At 43.7% G+C, this 22,311-nt stretch overlaps 1 protein-coding gene across 1 annotated transcript in view; it reads right to left on the minus strand.

The window, feature by feature from the left end:
- Positions 1-15,612: 15,612 nt before the first annotated feature.
- Positions 15,613-22,311, minus strand: part of LOC136624521 (zinc finger protein 271-like) — a 41,315-nt gene continuing 34,616 nt past the window's right edge. The window contains exon 5 of the mRNA XM_066598505.1: positions 15,613-20,807. Within this exon, the coding sequence (XP_066454602.1) occupies positions 20,070-20,807 (738 nt within the window). The 3' untranslated portion in view covers positions 15,613-20,069. The remainder of the gene's footprint in view (positions 20,808-22,311) is intronic.

Genomic DNA, 22,311 nt, shown 5'->3' on the forward strand with positions numbered 1-22,311 from the left:
ACAGAGATCTCTCCATCATCTATTATACCCAGGACTGTAACAAGGGGGCGCTCTAATAACTATGTATGGATATATCAGGGGTCAGTACAGAGATCTCTCTTATCTAGTTATACCCAGGGCTGTAACAAGGTGTGCTCTAATAACTATGTATAGATATATCAGGGGTCAGTACAGAGATCTCTCCATCATCTATTATACCCAGGACTGTAACAAGGGGGCGCTCTAATAACTATGTATAGATATATCAGGGGTCAGTACAGAGATCTCTCTCATCATCTATGTATACCCAGGACTGTAAAAGGGGGTCACTCTAATAACTATGTATGGATATATCAGGGGTCAGTACAGAGATCTCTCTTATCTAGTTATACCCTGGGCTGTAACAAGGGGTGCTCTAATAACTATGTATAGATATATCAGGGGTCAGTACAGAGATCTCTCTCATCATCTATTTATACCCAGGACTGTAAAAGGGGGTCGCTCTAATAACTATGTATGGATATATCAGGGGTCAGTACAGAGATCTCTTCCATCATCTATTTACACCCATGAGTGTAAAAGGGGGCGCTCTAATAACTATGTGTGGATACATCAGGGGTCAGTACAGAGATCTCTTCCATCATCTATTTATACCCAGGACTGTGACTGTAACAAGAGGGAAAAACTGCTTTCTACACCAACTCTGAGACACTGAAGGGTTTGATAATGGCCGGTCAGAATATTCCCCCTCGATTCAGATATTACACCCAGTGGGTATGAAGGGAGTCCGTGTCTCACTGCGTGGGACACGGGGAAAAGCAGGGATGTGCTGTGATCTCCAGCAAATAGTTGCTGGAGATTCTTTTTATAAAATGTCTTGGGCCTAGTTTTTCTGGAATGGATGGCAGGCTTGGTAGTGGGGCTGTCCATTCCACCCCCTCCATTCTAGGTCTTATTAGAGGGAGGCAAGCTCCCCAGGTGTAGAGGCTGGGTAATTAACCCAGCCCATAAAGTCTGCAAAGATGCAGACACAGGGAGGCCGGGTGCAGCTATGTATGCTGGTCTCACGGGACGCTCTATCACTGACCCAGGAGAAACTGGACTTTTGTACGAGTGTGTGGTTTTCACGGGGCTGCAGCAAGCCGTCTGTATAGTCAGGGACGGACTCTGTATAGTAAGTGCTGAATAAGCAGGATTTGGTTTAGGCCTGAAGTTAAGGCTGTATTCTGTTTATTTTTGCGCCTTCTAATAAACCCAGGCCAAGCCTGTATGGAGTTGATCCGCTGTTGTGGTCTCTGACTGCCGCTCACACTGCAACCCCACGCTCTACCTGAGCTGACTCTCCCACACAACATAGAACATATTTTTGCTTATAAAGTAAGTCCCGGCCAATCAGCCGCTGCCAACATTATTCTGGTTCGTGTAATCAAATACTGTAAAATTTCAGCTTGCAGACTATGTAAACCATAAGACAACTCTAAGAACACAGTGGATACAGCGGCTAAACTCTAGTACACAACTAAATAATACCGTCACCAGGTAATAGTCAGTCACCAGTTCTAGTATAAAGTATAGTGATTACAGTGCAGTTACCTCCACTGACTCTACCTAACTCTAACTTTACCATCCTCTAATTGGAGTTGGCTTTTGGTTTTCTTGTCTATCTGGGCCCACAACTGTCTGATGACTTTTTCCAGGTCCGATTCATCTCTGCACGTTCCCCATCCTGCTGCTACCCCGACCCCTCTCAGTGTCATCTGCACAGCAGCGGTGCTGCTAAAATGCAATAGTGGCCATATAAAGTAATAGTGCCCTCTTTGTGCCCCCTTAAAGCAATTAGTGCTCCCCTTAGTGCCCCTATAATTTAATAGTGCTCCTAATGTAAGGCAATAGTGCCCACTTTATGCCCCAATACTCTTATAGTACCCCTTTTATGCCCTAAAATGTAAAAGTGTCCTCTTTATACCCCCTTTGTACAGTAACAGGCACGCATGCCCTAATCACAATACTACAGTATTCAGCAGTATTAGTGGGACTTTTCAAAAGCGTATGTGCAAAAATGCTCGCCGCAGCATAACGTATTTGCACATAAGGGTACATTTGCGCAAATCTTTGCGTATATTGAACTCTTGTGCACGCAGCGCCAGTTCACCCGCACGCGTGCAACACCCTTCCTGTAGATTAAAAGGCTAATTAGCCTAATGAGGTCCAGATGTGTTTTTTCTCCTGCGTTTTCACGCTCCCCCTTGCATATTTGCGCACCTCCCATAGACTCCATACGGCTCCTGCACACTGGCAAGAGCGATATGGGGCCGTGATTTATTGTCCGATATCGCCCTCGCAATCCCTCCGAAAACCCTGGTATGCGGGCGCTTTCACAAGGAAACAGACTCACACCACAGCAGGCTAAAGGAATCCCCCACCACAGCCGTCACAGCCACGACAGGAGATCGCTGCCGCCGGCCCAATTAAAGACAGTGGCCGATATCAAGAAAAGAATAGACTTGCTGCGACGTGCTTACTGCATCGAATCGCAATGCGGTGACATGCAGGGAAACACCGCTAATGTGAATGAACCCACTCAAAATAATGGGGTTCACTTCTGTGTTTCCCGCCAGTCTGCAGGAGCCCTTATATGGGGCCCATGGTGCTCAAATACGCAGAAAGATTGAGCAGGTTCTATTTTTTTTGCGTCTTCAAAACACACTTCTATGAACGATCGCAGTGAAATCAGCGGGTTCTATTCTCTGTGATTTGTGCGCTAACAGTCGCGTGAAGAAGCCCTCGGGCTACATTCACATCTGCGCAGGGATTCCATTATGGGGCAGGAAAACGGAATCCCCCATCTGTCACTTGTTGTCTCTCTCTGCACTGCGGATGGTCCGGACGGCTCGCCATTGGACATGTGAGGTACAGCCTTTTTTTTTTTAAATCCCTGCTTTTCCCACGCTGTAGCTAGGCGATGACGCAGGATCCGTGACCTTTCTGCAATGTCAATTGCGTAAGGGCCGCGATTGGACAGCTTCCATTGTTTTCAATGGAAGCCGTCCACATGGAATCCACACAAAAATACAACATGCTGCGGTTTTTCCTCCGTGAACGAAAATCGCAGTTGATTTCCACTTGTGCAGGAGGAAGCGCTTTTCCATAGCATGTTACGAACAGTATTTGCTGCAGATTCGCAGGGCGGATGCGGACCGTGGATTCCACAATGCAAATTCATTCGTGTGCAAGTGGCCTTACTTGTTCAATATCCTGGCGACTTCCCCTGTTATTTCGGGCAGCCTCATCCGTACAGAGATGGCTCATCCTCCTCCCGGCTCTGTCTCATCTGTGGGATGTTTGTTCTGTACATCTAGGGAGGAGGATGAGTCCTGTACATGCAGATATAAGAGAAGCCGCACAACGCACGGAGGAGGATATGACTAAGTAATGATGCAGACTGCTGTAGTAGGGGGGCGATGGTCCCTGTAGTCTGGTCCTTCAGACTTAGGACTCATTTACATCACTGTATAAGTTAGGGCAATTCACATCCCAGGCCGATGCCAGTATTTTTTTTCTTTACCGGCCATATTACAGGCCGCATTTTAAATCCTTTCTGGAAGTGGGGCTGAATTCCCCGCCTCCAGCGAAGATAATGCTCTGATTGGCTAGCCAGCACCAGCAAATTAGAAGCCGGTGCTGGGTTAACCAATCACAGCCATTCAATGACGTCATTGAATGGCTGTGAATGGTTAATCCAGCGCTGGCTTCTAATTGGCTGACGCCAGCGCTGGCTAGCCAATCAGAGCATTATTTTTGCTGGAGGCGGGGAATTCAGCCACGCTTCCATAAAGAAATGCTCTGCCGGTACGGGAGACATCATGTCTGCCTGCAGAAGCGACAGGGACCCGCAAGCGCATCGGCGGTAGGTGAGTATTGATGTTTGTTTTTTTAGGTGTAGCGTAGTTAGGGGTTATTTTTGTGTACATTTTTTTCCAGAATTTCGGGTGGGAAGTAGGGGGTGCGTCTTACGGTATATGGGTTGGGGGGAACTATTACTACTGAGGGGGTTACTACTATTGCTGTAGGGGGGGGGGGGGTACTATTATTGTGGGGTTAATATTATTACTGAGGGGATTGCCATTTCACCTGGGGCCACCGTATAAAGTGATGCAGCAGCCAGTGAGGCCGCCATCACTAGAGGCCACCATGCCGTAATAAGCCACGCCCCTTTTAAAAACCATGGCCGGTATTTTTTCGTGACAAAGGTGGTAACCCTGGTATAAGTACATATAACATGTTGTGAATAAAAACCCCTGATTTTAATGGATAAGTTCCCCCATTAAATTCCATCGGCTTCGCCTCCATTAGCACACCATCTGCGGCTGAAGCACACAGAGCTCTATAGATACAGAATCCTGTGTTATATCCCTGTCACCCTCAGCAACCAATCACAGCGCAGCTTCTAATACTAACTGCTCTTTATGAGAGCTGCGCTGTGATTGGTTGCTATGGGCTTCCATAAATCTGCCCCCCAGTGCTGGTGACCCCACATACCTCCACCTGCAGCCGGACAGGAGCCGTGGGGTTGTTCTGTGCTTACAGGACCTGTGATGATGTCACCGTCATGTGATCAGTGTGTGGGAGGAGACAAGGGGTCACATGACCAAGTCTCTCCCCTCACTGTATGAAGAACTCTGCTATGTGAGGATGTATTCAGAGAGTGGATGGAGCAGAGCCAAGTGTGTGCGAGAGGGAGGAGCGGAGCCAAGTGTGTGCGAGAGGGAGGAGCGGAGCCAAGTGTGTGCGAGACGGAGGAGCGGAGCCGAGTGTGTGTGAGAGAGGGAGGAGCGGACCGAGTGTGTGTGAGACGGAGGAGCGGAGCCGAGCGTGCGTGAGGCGGAGGAGCGGAGCCGAGAGTGCGTGAGGCGGAGGAGCGGAGCCGAACGCGCGTGAGGCGGGGGAGCGGAGCCGAGCGCGCGTGAGACGGGGGAGCGGAGCCGAGCGCGCGTGAGACGGGGGAGCGGAGCCGAGCGCGCGTGAGACGGGGGAGCGGAGCCGAGCGCGCGTGAGACGGGGGAGCGGAGCCGAGCGCGCGTGAGACGGGGGAGCGGAGCCGAGCGCGCGTGAGACGGGGGAGCGGAGCCGAGCGCGCGTGAGACGGGGGAGCGGAGCCGAGCGCGCGTGAGACGGGGGAGCGGAGCCGAGCGCGCGTGAGACGGGGGAGCGGAGCCGAGCGCGCGTGAGACGGAGGAGCGGAGCCGAGCGCGCGTGAGACGGAGGAGCGGAGCCGAGCGCGCGTGAGACGGAGGAGCGGAGCCGAGCGCGCGTGAGACGGAGGAGCGGAGCCGAGCGTGCGTGAGACGGAGGAGCGGAGCCGAGCGTGTGTGAGACGGAGGAGCGGAGCCGAGCGTGTGTGAGACGGAGGAGCGGAGCCGAGCGTGTGTGAGACGGAGGAGCGGAGCCGAGTGTGTGTGGGACGCTCACCTCTATGGGAGCGCTAAGTGCCTCGGGTTTTGAAGCAGCGCTTTTCCTGACAGAAATCATGCAGCTTTTCGCTGAAGCCAAACCGCGATATTTCCGCTGAGAATCCGACATGTGAGAACCCAGCCTAAATGTTGGAGATGACCTAAATAAGGCCGTCTCCTGTCCAGTTTGACTGTCTAAACTCCAGCATGTTTCTGCAGCGATAATGGACCCGCTGGCTCATCAGGATGGGATTCAGACATTCAGAACAGCCTTAATCCAGGTCTTAAATCATCTGTTATTAATGGACATTTGCCACAGGTTTGCAGAAATCCTGACCCAACGACCCACATTAGGGTGTCCGGACTTATATTAGGGAGCATAAAATGAGATCCACCAGATGGTCCTGTTTCTCTAATGATTATCTAGATATCTGTGTGTTTAGGCAGGAGTCCCCTGATATTATATAAAGAATTCAATAAAAGTTATATTTTAGTGCTTCCGACCAGTGAAATAACTTTATCGTTCCGGTGACATAACTTAATGAGGGCCTGCTTATGCGGAACGAGGTGTTTTTTTTAATGGCCCCATCTCACATAACGCATCATGTGATGGAAAACTTTAAAAATGTGTAACTTGAACAAAATTAAAAATAGATCCAATTTGACCACTTTTAGGGGGGTTCAGCTTTTAGTCTATAGAGCAATGTGATTACAGCTATACAGAAGTTTGTCTTTGTTTACCAAATTTTGACCCCCATATCTTCTCTAGATACAAATTCCTGCTATGATTAGAGATGAGCGAGCGTACTCGGTTCGGGTGTTTTTGCACTCGAGCACCGCTTTTTCCGAGTAACTGACTACTGGGACGAAAAGATTCGGGGGGCGGCGTGGTGGAGCGGTGGGTGGCAGTGGGGAACGGGGGGGGGGGAGCTCTCCCCTCCCCCACTCCCCTCTCCAACCCCCCGCTCACCCCCGGTGCCCCCCGAATCTTTTCGTCCGAGTAGTCAGTTACTCGGAAAAAGCGGTGCTCGAGTGCAAAAACACCCGAACCGAGTACGCGCGCTCATCTCTAGCTACGATATATATTTCCTCACACCCCGCCTCAGCCTCTGTGTTTTCTGACACACACTACTTGTGCCCAATTTTACTCCCACTATATCCTTTAAATATATTTTTAGGTGAACCAGATTCCTTTTAACCCTTCGGAACCCTCCGATTCGTAAGTCCATTACACTTACCTATTCGATAAAACATATATTCCCCCCTGTCCCTTCCTATTGGTCTGCGCTCCATATATAGCATTATTTTAAATGTATCTTTGATGGTATGGATGTTACTTCACTTAAGACAGATCGCAAGAAGCCTTGAACATGAATAACACAAAAATTTATTCATTGAGATGTCGATGAAACTACATTTTAGTGATTTCCTGCAATGAGTTGTTCCTAGACATTCGTGTCTGATATTTCCCCAGTAGTCCGCCATCATATGTACCCCATCGTCCACAGTCCTGTTCTTCCATGGTCCTTATTTCCTGGTCAAATCATTCACCCTGTTCATCACTTGCATCACCAAGACAATCTAGAATTCGATCCACAATGACTGCAGGTCGTGCAATTTGATGTTAATATTACAACCAAGTGTTCAAAAACAGAAGTGAGCCCACTCTCCACAAGGTCACCATAGTCAGCGGCCTTATAGTTCCCAAGGGAATGCTTTACAACCCTACAAACTAACAACCACACATGTACCTCAAAGGTGTCCACTAAATCTTGGAAACGACGGTGTCTCTTGAGTTCCCGGATTTGTGGTCCATGGAATGTATCTGCTTTTAGCTTCTCCATGCTCATCGCAGGAAATTTTCTACATTTGTAACCCAAACACATTTCATTTCTCTTTACAAATTGTTTCATCAAACAAAGTTTGATGTGCAGCGGTGGCGATAGGCATCACATGTACTAAAAAGAAGCAAATGCTGGCAGGAAAATAAAGTAAATATAACAAAAATGGATAATGACTAGAGATGAGCGAGCGTACTCGGAAAAGCACTACTCGCTCGAGTAATTTGCTTTATCGGAGTATCGCTGTGCTCGGGTCTAAAGATTCGGGTGCTGCTGCGGCTGACAGGTGAGTCGCAGCGGGGAGCAGGGCAGAGCGGGCGGGAGAGAGGGAGAGAAAGATCTCCCCTCCGTTCCTCCCCGCTCTCCCCTGCAGCTCCCCGCTCCGTGCCAGCACCCGAATCTTCAGACCCGAGCACAGCGATACTCGGATAAAGCAAATTACTCGAGCGAGTAGTGCTTTTCCGAGTACGCTCGCTCATCTCTAATAATGACATAATGAATATCTCATAATTAGAGCTCCTAGTGGCACAAAAATACATAGAATAAGATCTAAAATTCCAGGCACCATGAACAAAATGTTTTTTGTTCCCCCAGTGTAATATATGGGCCAACTAGATGGATCAAGTGGGCTTTTTCTGCTGGCAGTCTTCTATGGTTCTCTCTGTGAGTAAAATGATATGATAACCTCCAGGATCCCTGATCTGGATCTTTTCAGGGAGTTAGTTATAGGAGAATGTCTAGGTGTCAGGACTCAAACCTGGGAGCTTCTGTGCTCCAGATGTCGCCTGTGACATTTAAACCCTCAGTCCTCTGGATAGCTCCAATGCAAAACCTTGCCCTTGTTCCTTCCTTCGAGTTCCTTGATCCTGTGTTTTCCTGACTGGCTCCATCCTATGTTTTACCTAATTAGTTTCCATAGATAAACCTGGCCTTTCTTGTATGCTTATTGTGCTTCCAGCCTCTAATCAAGCCCCTCAACTTGCCTGCAACTCTTACAAAAAATTGCTCCCATGTACCGACCTCTGGCTTACCTGACTGCTTCACTTGCCTGCTCCTCTGTGCTTCATATCTGCTCCCGTTACTGACCTCTGGCTTACCTGACAACTCAACTTGCCTGCTCCTCTGTCCTTCATATCTGCTCCCATGTACCGACCTCTGGCTTGCCTGACTATGCTACCCATCCTTATCGGTTACGACTAGGGATTCTGAACCAGAACCTGATCTCTATACTAGGATTCACTGTCAGCAGCCTCATTGGAAACTGAAACCCTTCTCTGTGTATGTTTACACCACCATCACATGATCTGCTACTTGTCCTCCTATTTTCACAGTGGAGAACCAGGCAGGTATTTGTTGTCTATTATTTATACTATGCCCAAGATGATAAGTGCTTCATTGCCACTTTCTACACACTGGAACCTGAGATAACCTGAAGTAATATAAAATTTGCCTTTCTTGTCTACTAACAGAATAAGAAGCAAAGACTGTTCTTATACTTGCACCCTCAATTTACTTATTATACATAAACTTCTACTCTGCTGGCCTTCTATCCTGCCTAATCCTAGCTAGCATGAGTACCAGGGCCAAACGTTCATCTGCAACTATAAAATTGTGGGAAGTTGCCCACAGGGATGCTTCTGATCTTATGCCATGGTGTACGCGAGCAGCCCAGACACAGAATAAAGAGGATGATGCAGAATCTGATCGGGAATCTGAACCTACTCTCAGTCAAATGTCCTTACAACTGTTGGATGCCATCTATACCTGCAAAACGTCCCTCACAGGAAAAACTGAAGACATTAAAATTGATGTCAGGATCTGCAGAACATGCGAGGCCAGATACAGAAAATAGAAGGTCATCTCTCCTGTGTTGAAGAGGAACAACACCCTCTCCCCATCATCATACAAAAGACAGTTAAAAAAAATTGACCTTTGTCAATCTAAACAGTTGAGACTTAACAGTTGAGAACCCGGCCTGCTGCTTGATTGCAGGAGCTGAGACTTTAATCCGGCACCCTCTTGTTCTATCAGCCAGGATTAAAACCCAGGACCAAGCACCGTATATTTACTGCCCGTTGTCCTTAAGGGGTTAAAGAACCATGGTCGTGCCACTCCTTTCATACTTCCTATTCTAGAGGGATCTCACTTCTCATCCACAGACCAATACGATTGAACCCCATTAATGTCAGCAGGGACCCGGATAGCAGATTCATATTCTTTAATGCAGAAGTGGATACTAAACCCTATGTAATCTTATGTATCTACATCCCACTACATAATACTTATGCCCTGCAGGCAACTATTACATTTGTGCACCAATACCCTCTGGCAGAAGTTATATGCATGGGAGACTTTAACCAGGTGAAGGACCCTCACATATACAAATTTCACGCAAATCCACATCCTATTGGAACCTGTATCTCCCTGTTACGACAATTGATCAATGGTGTGGGCTAGATAGATCAATGTTGTTTCCGCCACCTAGATATCTGTGAATATACCTGATATTCTTCTGGTCAGTGTTCCCTATCACACATAGACTACATATTCAGCTCCCCAATGCTGGCCATTCATGTATCGTCTATTACTCACTGCCTTAGGGTGCGGGCAGACGAGCGTAGGCGTATTTACGTTCGCACGAGCGCAACGTATAATCGCCCGAGCGATCGTTTTTCACCGATCACGACCAAAGCTAGAAAGCGTTTTTTCGTTTGTTCCTACTTTGCAAACGGTCTTTTCGGCGATCGAATATGCGTTGGCGCGTATTTCGGTCGCATATGTTCCGTTTTTTTTCGAATTGCCGTTTTTACGCGCCATAAAATCGCCCATGTGAACGAATACATTCGAAACCATTGCCTCAGATGGTCACGTATATACGTTTGGTCGCAAAAACGCGCCGTTTATGCGCTCGTCTGCCCGCACCCTTAGAGGCATATCTGATCATACCCCAATACTTCTGTATCTACAATGTCCCCGGGAGAATGATGACCACCACTTGGAAACCACCCCTTTTGGTTTAAATAATAGGCCCTTCAGATCCACAATGATGGTACCCAATATGCACTAAAGTGGGATTCCCTTAAGGTCTATCTTAGAGGATGTTTCAGATCCACTATCTCCTTCATTAAAAAAATCAACCTCCCAAACAGATATCCTAAAAGAATCTCAAGTAACTGCAGCAAAAAAATTACACATATCCAACCCTATGGATACTAACAAAATAAACTGGCTAGGTCTCATCCGCCTCTACAAACTTTAAATACACATCAAAACTAAACGTTGGCTATTTTTCACAAAGCAGTACTACTTTGAATTGGGTAACCACTCCACCAGCCTACCAGCCAATTTACTTAAACAAGACAGTCAAATTAATTTAATCAAACAAGACGGTCAATCTAATTCTGTCTTCCACATTAAAGACTCCCATGGTTTAGTACTTACAGAAGCACAGCATGAATCCTTACCTGACACGCTCACACATTTGGAAGATCTAACATTCCCAACCCTCTCCACTGGACAGGTTGCTCTCCTGGACACACCTAATAAGCTAGAAGAGATACAACAAGCCATTGCAGACATGGCATTAAATAAAACCCCTGGGTCAAACAGACTTCCTATAGAAGTCTATCAGAAATACAACTTCCTATATAAGTCTATCAGAAATACAACTCCCCCTTATTATTGCAAAACACTCTACAAAAGCCCATTTGGAGGACTCCCTTCCATCGTATTTTTATGACGCTGCTATAATTGTAATATTAAAACCTGGTAAAGACCCCACCAGTTGTGACTCCTATCGACCAATTTCACTTGTTAATGTTGACTATAAGATCCTAACTAAAGTCGGTTCCAGACAATTGTCCAACTTGGCAGGTTACATAATATGCCCAGGGCCCTAGCATCCCTGCACACTATGAAGGCCTTTGACTTACTCGAATGAACCTTTCTAGAAGCGTGTCTTATCCGCTTTGGAATTGGATCTCAATTCTTAAAATGGGTCAAAATTATATATAGATTCCCAAAAGCAAATGTCATAATTAACGGCAATCCATCGAGTAGTTTCTCCCTCATCAGGGCTGCCCTTTATCTCCTGCCTTATTCACCATAGCCATAGAAGATCTGGCCACCTGATTACTCTGCACTCCAACCATTACGGATATTTGTTGGGGAGGACAAGAAAGCATAGTTGGGATCCATGCAGATGCTATGATCCTTTTCATCCAAAACCCTGAGCCCTCATTTCCCCAAGCTATACAACACAAACTCCTTTTCCTAATTTTCTGGATTATATATTTCAATTGGCAAAAATCCACTATGTACAACACATAACCTGATTATTGACCCATTTATCTCCAGATGTGGCCTATTGGTAGTCTCTAAATTTAAATATCTTGGAATAACTATGGTATGTGACTATGAAAATGCTTTTGGTGGAAGGTCGTATAAAATTAAAATGCTACTACAATAGAGATGAGCGAGCACCACAATGCTCGGGTCCTCGTTATTCGAGTTGAGCAAATTCGAGAGCTCTATTTCAGTAACAAACCCCATTGACTTTAATGGGAGACTCGAGCATTTTTGTATGTGACCCGCCGTTTGCCGAGCATTTTTTTCCCTCTTTCTCTCTACAAACTAGCGTTGACGTGCGCAGCTGGGAGAGGTCAAATCTGACACGTCTGGGGCGGGGTCGAACACTTCGTGATGCTCACTCAAGTAGCGAGCACCATTCAGTATGCTAATAATCGAACAAGCATCAAGCTCGGCAGAGTATGTTCGCTCAACTCTATACTACAACCCAAATGCTTATATACTCTGTAGAATATGCCAATAAAAGTCCTAACTCAATTCTTCCAGTTCTTAAATTCCCTTCTTACTACGTTTATTTGGGGCCCATTTCACTCAAAACAGAAGCTTTCACCTTACAAAGACCCAAAAATCAAGCTGGGAGGACTTTGTCAGGCTTTCAACTCTATTACCTAGCAGGCCAGCTTAGAAATTTACAACCTTGGTTCCTCCTGGGGGGATTGCCTATTGCAGATTATTACTTGGCAAGGATGGTAGCTGGCAATAACCTCTTAAGCTTCCTAGAATGCCTGAATAATACTAAATCCTCTAACATCCTGTCACTACATGAACTAGCTCTGTCTATTTGGTGCATTGGTAAAACCACCCAGCATTTTACAGATACTATGGCAGATCTCCCATTGTGGAATAATCCCACTTTAACTTCTTTGCAGTCAATATCAGATTATCAATACTGGACTATGTTAGAAGTCTCTGAGTTAAATGATATTTATAAGGACAACATGCGTGTCTTGTATACCCAATTGGGTGAGGACTTACAAGCACCTCAACTTCAATTGTTTTGATACTTTTAATTACACCATGCTCTAAATGCCAAAATTACCCCCCTGCCCCACTTCAACCCAAATTTCGAAATACCCATAATAGGTATATTAAAATCTCAAGAGCCTTAAGGTTTAGTGTCAACACTCTATGCGCACTTACTTTCAGCCAAGATTAATCATAAATTACTCTATTCAATCCCTTATTCCCTCATTAACATCTGAAGAGTGCTCAGATGTAGTAGAATTCCATATGTCTGTATTAATAAATGAATACAGCTCCATATTATCCACCAATCGTATCTCACTCCTAGTCATCTTTAGAAATTGGGCAAAACTCCAACATCGGCTTGTCATAGATGCCAATGAATACAAGCTGTTTTTTTTATAATCCCTTAAGAAAAAGTTGTATACCAACATAGAGGCTGCTCTAACAAATTTATAAATATTATAGGGCTAGACTCGCAATCCACATTTCATACTGATTTATTGATTTTCCCTTCCATTTGCTCTAAACTTCCTGTCATTACCCTCTTTTCCTCTCCTTCCCATGGAAAAGAATAAATAGTAGTGTCTGCGCTCCAAGGAGAAAGAACTTAGAGATGATATATTATAAAAGGTACAGATGCAGACTTACCTGGTGTGGTGCCTGTCGGATGACAGGTCCCCATTAGAGATGAGCGAACGTACTCATCCGAGCTTGATGCTCGTTCGAGTATTAGGGTACTCGAGATGCTCGTTACTCGAGACGAGCACCACGCGGTGTTCGAGTCACTTCCATTTTCCAATTTTGCGCCGTTTTCTGGCCAATAGAAACACAGGGAAGGCATTACAACTTCCTCCTGTGAAGTTCCAGCCCTATCCCACCCCCCTGCAGTGAGTGGCTGGGGAGATCAGGTGACACCCGAGTATGTAAACTGGGGCCGGCCGCGGCTCGCCACAGATGCACGCTGAGAGACATTAGGGAAAGTGCCGTCCTGCTGTAGCTGCTATAGGGAGAGTGTTAGGCTGTTATCTTCGTCTTCAAGAACCCCAACGGTCCTTCTTAGGGCCACATCTGACCGTGTGCAGTACTGTTGCGACTGCTTTTAGCAGTTTTGCACAATGTTTTTTTTTTTGTATATCGGGCGTGCAGACCATAGCGTCCTCAGTCTGCAGTCATTTTACTGAGTATAGGGGCAGTACTGGTGAGGCATGGACAGTGGTACAGGGAAAGAGATATACTGGCTATATAGGCAGTGGGCTTTTTCAAAAAAATTGGGAAAAAAAATCTTTGGGCTGCCTGTGACCGTGTTCAGTTTACTGCGTGTCTGCTGGGGGTAGTAGTCGCTCACTATTACCCAGCTAGGTGTTACTGCAGCCTTGCATATAATTTCTTTTGGCTGCACTGTGCTTTCAATAACCACAGTCATCCTCCAACAGGGAAATCCATATACAGGCTATATAGGCAGTGGGCTTTTTCCCAAAAATTGGAAAAAAAATACTATATTTGGGCTGCCTGTGACCGTCTTCAGTTTACTGCGTGTCTGCTGGGGGTAGTAGTCGCTCATTATTACCCAGCTAAGCATTACAGCAGGCTTGCGCATAATTGTTTCCTGGCTCCGCTGTGTCCGTTACATGATCGCCGTCATCCCGCCAGAGGGAAAGAGTATACATATATACGCTGAATACGGTGTCTGTCTGGTTTTTCACCTCACCATTTTAAAAAATTGAAGCAAAATACTTAAGGCCTACCACTGGCCTTTGGCCACTTGACTGGTTCTGCCCTGTGAATTCCAGTAGCTCAGTCATACGCACCTAGGTCTGACTACAGGCTTGAGCATAATAGTTTCCTGGCTCTGCTGTGTCCGTTACATGATCGCCGTCATCTAAGACAGTGCTCCCCCTATACTGCTGCTAGTGATATGTTACTGGGGCCTGTCTTGACTGCTACTATTACTGAAATGGGCGGTTGGGCAGCATGTTACCCAGGAGAAGTGGCAGCGGAGTGTCATGCAGGCAGTGATTGTGCTTTGTTGGAGGTAGTGTGGTGCTTAGCTAAGGTATGCATTGCTAATGAGGGCTTTTCAGAAGTAAAAGTTGTTGGGAGGGGACGGGGGGCCACTCTTGCCGCTATTGTGGCTTAATAGTGGGACCTGGGAACTTGAGATGCAGCCCAACATGTAGCCCCTCGCCTGCCCTATCCGTTTCTGTGTCGTTCCCATCACTTTCTTGAATTTCCCAGATTTTCACAAATGAAAACCTTAGCGGAGCATCGGCGATATACAAAAATGCTCGGGTCACCCATTGACTTCAATGGGGTTCGTTACTCGAAAAAAACCCTCGAGCATCGCGGGAAGTTCGACTCGAGTAACGAGCACCCGAGCATTTTGGTGCTCGCTCATCTTTAGTCCCCACATCTATGGTCCAAGTAAGCCTACAGAAAGCCATCAAAAGCATGTGATCCCGGCAGATGTCAATAAGCAGGGAGAGCAGCAATGGGAAAACCCAGGGTCATACGACATCTGTCATAGAAATGCACAGGACCACAAAGTGAAAATAACATTTCCCTGCACTACTGGATGTGCTCAGAAATGCAGTAAAAAATGTGGAACTTACTTCACAGAGAGGACTTGGATGTTACCAGGTCCCTCCAATCCGGGTTAGCAGAATAGAAGTCTCTTCGGGATATTTAAGGGTGATTTCCAGCCATTTAATAAATCAAATACTCGATAAAGGACTCCCTGAAATGCGTTGCCAAGCCCCCCTTGGTAATTTGATTTATTAAGTGGCTGGAAATCACCCTTAAACATCCTGAAGTGACTTCTATTCTGCTAACCCGGATTGGAGGGACCTGGCAACATCCAAGTCCTCTCTGTGAAGTACGTTCCACATTTTTTACTGCATTTCTAAGCACATCCAGTAGCGCAGGGAAAATTTGTCTTCACTTTGTGATCCTTCCATCTTTCCATGGAGACATAGAATCACATGTAAGCGAATAGGTTTGCTTATTTAAAGGTTTATTAGCTTTCTCAAGAATACTCAGCATTTACAGGAACTTCAATATCTTTGTCAAACTTACTGTTACTCAAAAAGTGAAATGACAAGCACTTGTCTGTTACAATATTTTATTATACACGGTCCTTGATCTGTGACTTGTTAGATAAAATAAAGTTAAAACATGATGAAAAAAATATATTTTACATAAAAACTTGATTTAAATAATAGGTCATTTTCTGATAACACCTTCCATTTAGTGGCGATTTTCACGCATAGCGGGACGGTTGAGGAATTTTGGCTGCAGATTGTACTATACTTTGTTGCAGAACTACAGTGGACATAAGTGAACGTTGTTTTACTCTCCATTCACTCACAGCGGAAGAAATGCACCTTGGAAAACAGCTGTAGTGCAGATTTTTAAAACCTGTTGTGGAATAATAATGGATTTTCTCAGCCGATTTCGCTTATTGCAATTCATTGAGTGAAATCTGCACTAAAATCCGCAACAAGGTCATGTGCAGATTTTCTTGCAGAGAATGTGTTTCTTGTGTGAACTCGCACTAATGCCTTATTTAGACAAGCGAGTCTAATTTCGGGGCGTGAAAAATTGACCAAATTTTAATGTGCGTGAAAGTTTATGTGACAACCGTATGCATTGCGTGTTTCCACTTTTTATGTCCATCTCCGATCTGTGGGTCATCCCTTTACATCCTATTTACCTTGCCTGCATGGAAGTAATTTATTTAAAACTGGAAGGAAATGATATTCACACAAGATCGGACACTGTTCACACCAAACAAACCGAACATGCACACAAGAAAAGGAATACAGGGATATAGACACTACACCATGTGCTTTAATACCAAAGTAACTAAACGCCAATGCAAAAGGAAATATAAATAAATATGGGGTATTAATTGCTATTTTGGACAAAGTACATAAGCTCACAAGCCCACGTCAAGGGTCCTCGCTATCGTCTGAGTTCCTACACTAACAAGACCACTAAACGCACAAAAGGGAAACCTGCCGACAAGTGAGGCGATCATCCCAATAAAGACATGCTGGAACCTAGGGACTTAGATAACAATACGCAGGAACACCATACAAGAACATATAATAGGCGTTCCTACCACGGAACACCAACATAGGACATAATACACACCAGATGTCAAACTAAAAAAGTTTAGTATCGTGTTAGGCAGTAGAGCAAAATGTGATTGTTTTCAGTAAGAGAAACTAAGTAATCTTGTAGATATGATACCTTTTAAGAGCTAACAAAAATACATGATGTTATAGCGAGATTTTGAACCTACTCAGGCCTGAACAATCACACCAGATGTCTGCACACCTACAGACCACCCCAAATCTCATGCATGTATATATACACAGAAGCAGACATAGCTTCTTGTTGTGCTTGTTCACACCCACCTATGTAAGTGGCAGAGCGTCAGACATCATCCGTCTGATGGAGAAGGGACTAATGTGTCAGCACCCATCTGACAGCATAAAGGATATCCGATGTCTGGAACCACACCCGACAAGGGTAAGGGAGCAGGAGCCCAAGAACATGCAAACAGGGAAATGAGGTGTCCAGACCATCTTCAGAGAATGTCTGGGAGAACGACACAAACTAGTCTTACAGCATGCATGACTGCAAACACCAGTGATCTGAGAGGGAATGAATTACCAGCACTTTCTATCAAGAGGGGCTGCTATTTCTATATACAGATGCATGGTGAAATCCACACCTTAGCCAACCAAATCAACTACAGCCTGCAACAGTGTGTCCTGGAAGTACCTAGTACTACAGGTTCCAGGAGAACAATGCAACACATCCTTTTTTTTTTCTTGCATCCAAAAAAAAAACCCGAAAGAAGACCCAATTGTTTGTTTGTGTAGAATTGCTTAGCAATGATCAGTGACAAACGGCGCACACACAATGTCATCTCCACGGGTGCTTTATTTTCTTCCATTTACTTGAATGGGCGATTCTGGACCATGAACATAGACCTCAGTGAAAAAAAAGTGTGTGTAAATAAGCCAGTTGACTTCACTGGGTCCGTGTGCAGTCAGTTATACACATGGACAGCACACAGGCCGAAAATATGTCCACGTGAATAAGACATAACAATATATTTATCCAATTATACATTATGCATCGATGCTGCCTCAAAGTTGCCAGCAGTAAAGTGACTCTGGATTGGTTATACTTGGAGGAGCACTGGACCCTTTTTATTCCTTGCTTCAGACTATAATTGTAAGGAGATGTGTTATGGGGACTTATTGAAATCTGCACTTGATCAGTTATTTCACACCTGTAAACATTTTAAATTTGATGAAGTTCCTACATCGCAATGTCATCTATGCCAGAAGATGGCCGATTAACGTATGTTACTCAAATGGCCACAGAACTTCTACTTTTTGAACTGAGATAATCCTTCGAGGTGACTTTCAATACCATCTACCCCTGGGATACGACTGTTGGGTCTTCTTGATGAGGAGCAGTGATAACATTATGAGATGGATTGATAGCGGACTCCCTCAATGCTGTTATATGTTTGGTTAGCTTATCTCCTATGTAATGATCTTTTCCAAAAAAGTCCCAAATAATTATACAAAGTCCGTGACTTTTGGTGTAATTCTCTCCTCACTGTTTATACATAAAATGTCAACCAGCTCTTCTTAAAATTCTAAACTTTAAGGAAACGTTCAAAAATCAGCAATTTTCAAATTTTGAAATTTTCTGCTTGTAAGACAGATACTTATAGAAAAGTTAATAAATATAATTCACCATATGTCTGCTGTATGTTGGCATCATTCTGTAAGTATCATTTTATTTATTTGGGACTTTAGATAGTTTATAAGAATAGGGACAATTTTTTTTCTAATTTTGAAGGAAATATCCAAAACCTGTTTTTAAGGGACCAATTTAGTTCTGAAGAGACTCCGAGAGTCTTATATTTTAGAGACCACCACAAATCACTCCTTCTTAAAAACTACAATCCTCAAAGTTTTCACAACAGCATTTACAAAGTCTGATAACTCTTTAGAAATTTTCATTTTTCTTGCAGATTTTCTATTTTAATATAATTTTTTTCCCTGTAACACAGCAGGAATGAGCTAATAAAACTCAATACTTAATACCCTGAGTCAGCGGTTTTCATAAATATCCCATGTGGCCCTAGTGTGCAACATAACTCAAACTCGGACTCCAGAACTCAGAGAGCACCTTGTGGATTTTTGGTCTTCCTTTTATTGGGACATTTCCAGGCACAATTTCAGCCTGCAGAGGCTTTGAGGTGTCAAAACGTAGGAGACACACCTCAAAAGACTCTAGCTTGGATACTATACTGCTTAACATATTTCTGAATGGGTATATGGATTGTTTTGACCCCACAGGTGTTTTAGAATTGGGCTTTGAAAATTAATAATGACATATTTTTCAAGTGAGTTTGGCCAGAAATGTTTTAATTTTGCATTGGGCAATAGGAAAAAGAAACCATCACACAAAATGTATGTACAATTTCTCCCAAACAGAAATGGCGCACATCTGAATGTAAACGGTTATTTGGGCAAGAAAGGAAGGAAAATGATTAGTCTTTTGGAGCACAGATTTTTTGAGGCCATGTAACATTTGTAAGACCCAGAAGAGTTCCTACCCCAAAAGTGACTCCTATTTTGAGCGTTTTGTCTCCACAGATGTTTGATGTTAGATAATAACATTGGGCCGTTAAAAAAAGGTGTTTTTTTTCAATTAAAACAATAAAATTTAGCCTCAGTTTTGTTATTTTCATGATCAGCCATGTGAGAAAAAGCACCACAAAATCTGGTACCTAGTTTGCCCGAAGTACAGAAATATCCCATATGTGGGCATAAACTGACAATAATTACATCACCTGTGCAATACTGAGGAAATCCTGAAAACCTGACATGTTGGGGAGCCCTGAGGACTGGAATTGGGAAACACCAGCTTAGATAATACACTGCACTGTATGTTATCTCAAACTGTCACTTTCTTCACTGAGAGTAAAGCATGTAACTGTCAGTGGAGAAACTGTACATAGTTGTCCGGAGGCCATTATTTGAACTGTAGCTGCTATGGCAACCATCGGTATTCTATGATCTGATTGCAGAGCCCCAATGTATTTCAGGAGGCAGCCCCCTCCATATCCAAACCTCTTAGATTCCACTGTCTGCACAGACAGCTGCATTTATATTGCCAGGACAGAAGCTAGGCTCAATATCGACAGCTGCAGCAGGATCATGTCTGTCACTTACGGCTGGGATCCCACTCTGGTAATGAGGGGATCAGCTTCTGCATTTACAGTGCGTGTCAGGAAAGTATGTTAGATTTATTTTACTATTTACCAATTAAAAAATAAAAACAAGAAAAGGAAAGAAAATGACAGATTTGACGAGATATTTGATGTTTAAGAAAATGATTTGTGGCTGAAGCATTTCCCAAATTCAAAGCATTAACCTGGCTTTTTCCCTGTGTGAATTCTCTGATGTCTATTTAGATATGATTTCTGATTAAAACATTTCCCACATTCTGAACAAGGATACACTTTGTCCTCTGTATGAATTTTCTGATGTGTAATAAGATGTGATTTTTGATTAAAGCATTTTCCACATTCTGCACATGAATACGGTTTCTCCCCTGTGTGAATTCTCTGATGTGCATTTAGATCTGATTTCCGATTAAAACATTTCCCACATTCAGAACATAAATATGGCTTCTCCCCTGTGTGAATTCTCTGATGCCTAATTAAATGACATTGCTCAGTAAAACATTTCCCACATTCTGTACATGAGAATAGTTTTTCCCCTGTGTGAATTCTCTGATGACTAACAAGATGTGATTTCTGGATAAAGGATTTATCACATTCTGAACATGAAAATGGTTTCTCCCCTGTGTGAATTCTCTGATGATTAAAAAGAACGGATGAATCTGTAAAACATTTCCCACATTCTGAACATGAAAATGGCTTCTCCCCTGTGTGAATTCTTTGATGTGTAACAAGAACTGCTTTCTGGTTAAAGCATTTCCCACATTCTAAACATGAATATGGCTTCTCTCCAGTGTGAATCCTCTGATGTGTACCAAGACGTGATTTCCGATTAAAGCATTTTCCACATTCTGAACATGAAAATGGCTTCTCCCCTGTGTGAGTTCTCTGATGTCTAGCAAGCTGTGATTTATATTTAAAATGCTTTCCACATTCTGAACATGAAACTCGTTTTTCCCCTGTAAGAATATCTCTATAGATTTTATTTTGTTTAACAGTCCGTAATGAATCAGAAGATGCAACCTGTATAAAAGGGCCAGATGACAGATGTTTGCTGTAAAGGGCTGAGGGTATATCTCGGACAATGGCAGGCTCTTCATATGTATATTGTATGATACCATGATCTTCCACTTTACAACCTGTTGTTATCAGATGTCCCTCTGATCTCCTGGGGTCGTCGTCTGCCAAGAATAAAATGGATTATAATATTTTTCAATATACCATTACAATTATACTGATAGTTTAGTACCTATAAAATGTTCCTTGTTAGACATGTATCAAAATTCAAATAAAAAACCTCATAAAGGACACAGCCTTTTTTTCCCATTTTTGTTTTTTACCTCCCACCCTTTAAAAAAATTATAACTCTTATTTATCCATCGACGTAGATGTCTAAGGGCTTGTTTTTTTTTTTGCAGCATGAGTTGTATTTTCCAATGGTACTATATCATCTACCATATAATGTACTGAAAAAAAACTTTAAAAATTCTAGGCACACTAGAAAAAAAATGAAATTCCGCCATCTCTTGGGGGGTAGTTTCTACTGCATACGCATTGCAAAAAAATTAGATGATAACTTTATTACTTATTTTATTTTGCTGTAGTACTTATTTTTTTCCAAACATATTTAATTTTTTAAAATTATTTTTTGCTGCGATCTTCTGACAGCCATAACTTTTTTTATTTTTCCGTCCACATAGTTGTGCGAGGGCTCATTTTTTTGTGGAGCGTCCTGTTGTTTCTATTGGTACCACGTTGGAGTAAATACAACTTTTTGATCGCTTTTTATTACATTTTTTCTGTGAGACAGGGGGATTTTAAAAAAACTGCATTTCTAGCGTTATTTTTTCTTTTTTAAAAAAGTTCATCATGCGGGATAAATACTGCATTACTTTGATAGGTTTGGGTTTTACGGATGCAGTGATACCAAATATGTTTTGGGCTTTATTATTTAGATTCTTTTATCATAAATATGGCAAAAGTGTTTTTTTTTATACTTTCACTATAATATCAGTGTAAGCATGCATGCCAAGCGGGTGGCTGCCACGCGATTATGAGCTGTATTAAAGTATGGGCTGGAGAAAGTATGATACAGTTTGACCATGGCTGTTCAACATGGTAGGAGACAGGTAGGCCACAAACTCTGCCTAAATACTTTACACTTCAAAGCTATTGCTAATGCTGTCACCTCTGTTCTCATCCTTGCTCTTAGTTTCAGAACTTCTTTCAAGTGCCAACCTCTGGGGCACTCTATTCACATTAGCCCCTCTCTACTGTCCTCACCTATGCACAGCTCGCATGCACTCTTTACCTTCTTGCTTAGCCTCAAACCCCCTCATGTCACTAACAAAAATAACAGTCATCCTCATAAATCTCCTAACCATCTGCTAACCCTCACTATTCTGCTGTTACTAGCTGCTGGGGATAT

This window comes from Eleutherodactylus coqui, chromosome 4, assembly GCF_035609145.1.
Source record: "Eleutherodactylus coqui strain aEleCoq1 chromosome 4, aEleCoq1.hap1, whole genome shotgun sequence".
Classification (NCBI taxonomy): Eukaryota; Metazoa; Chordata; class Amphibia; order Anura; family Eleutherodactylidae; genus Eleutherodactylus; species Eleutherodactylus coqui.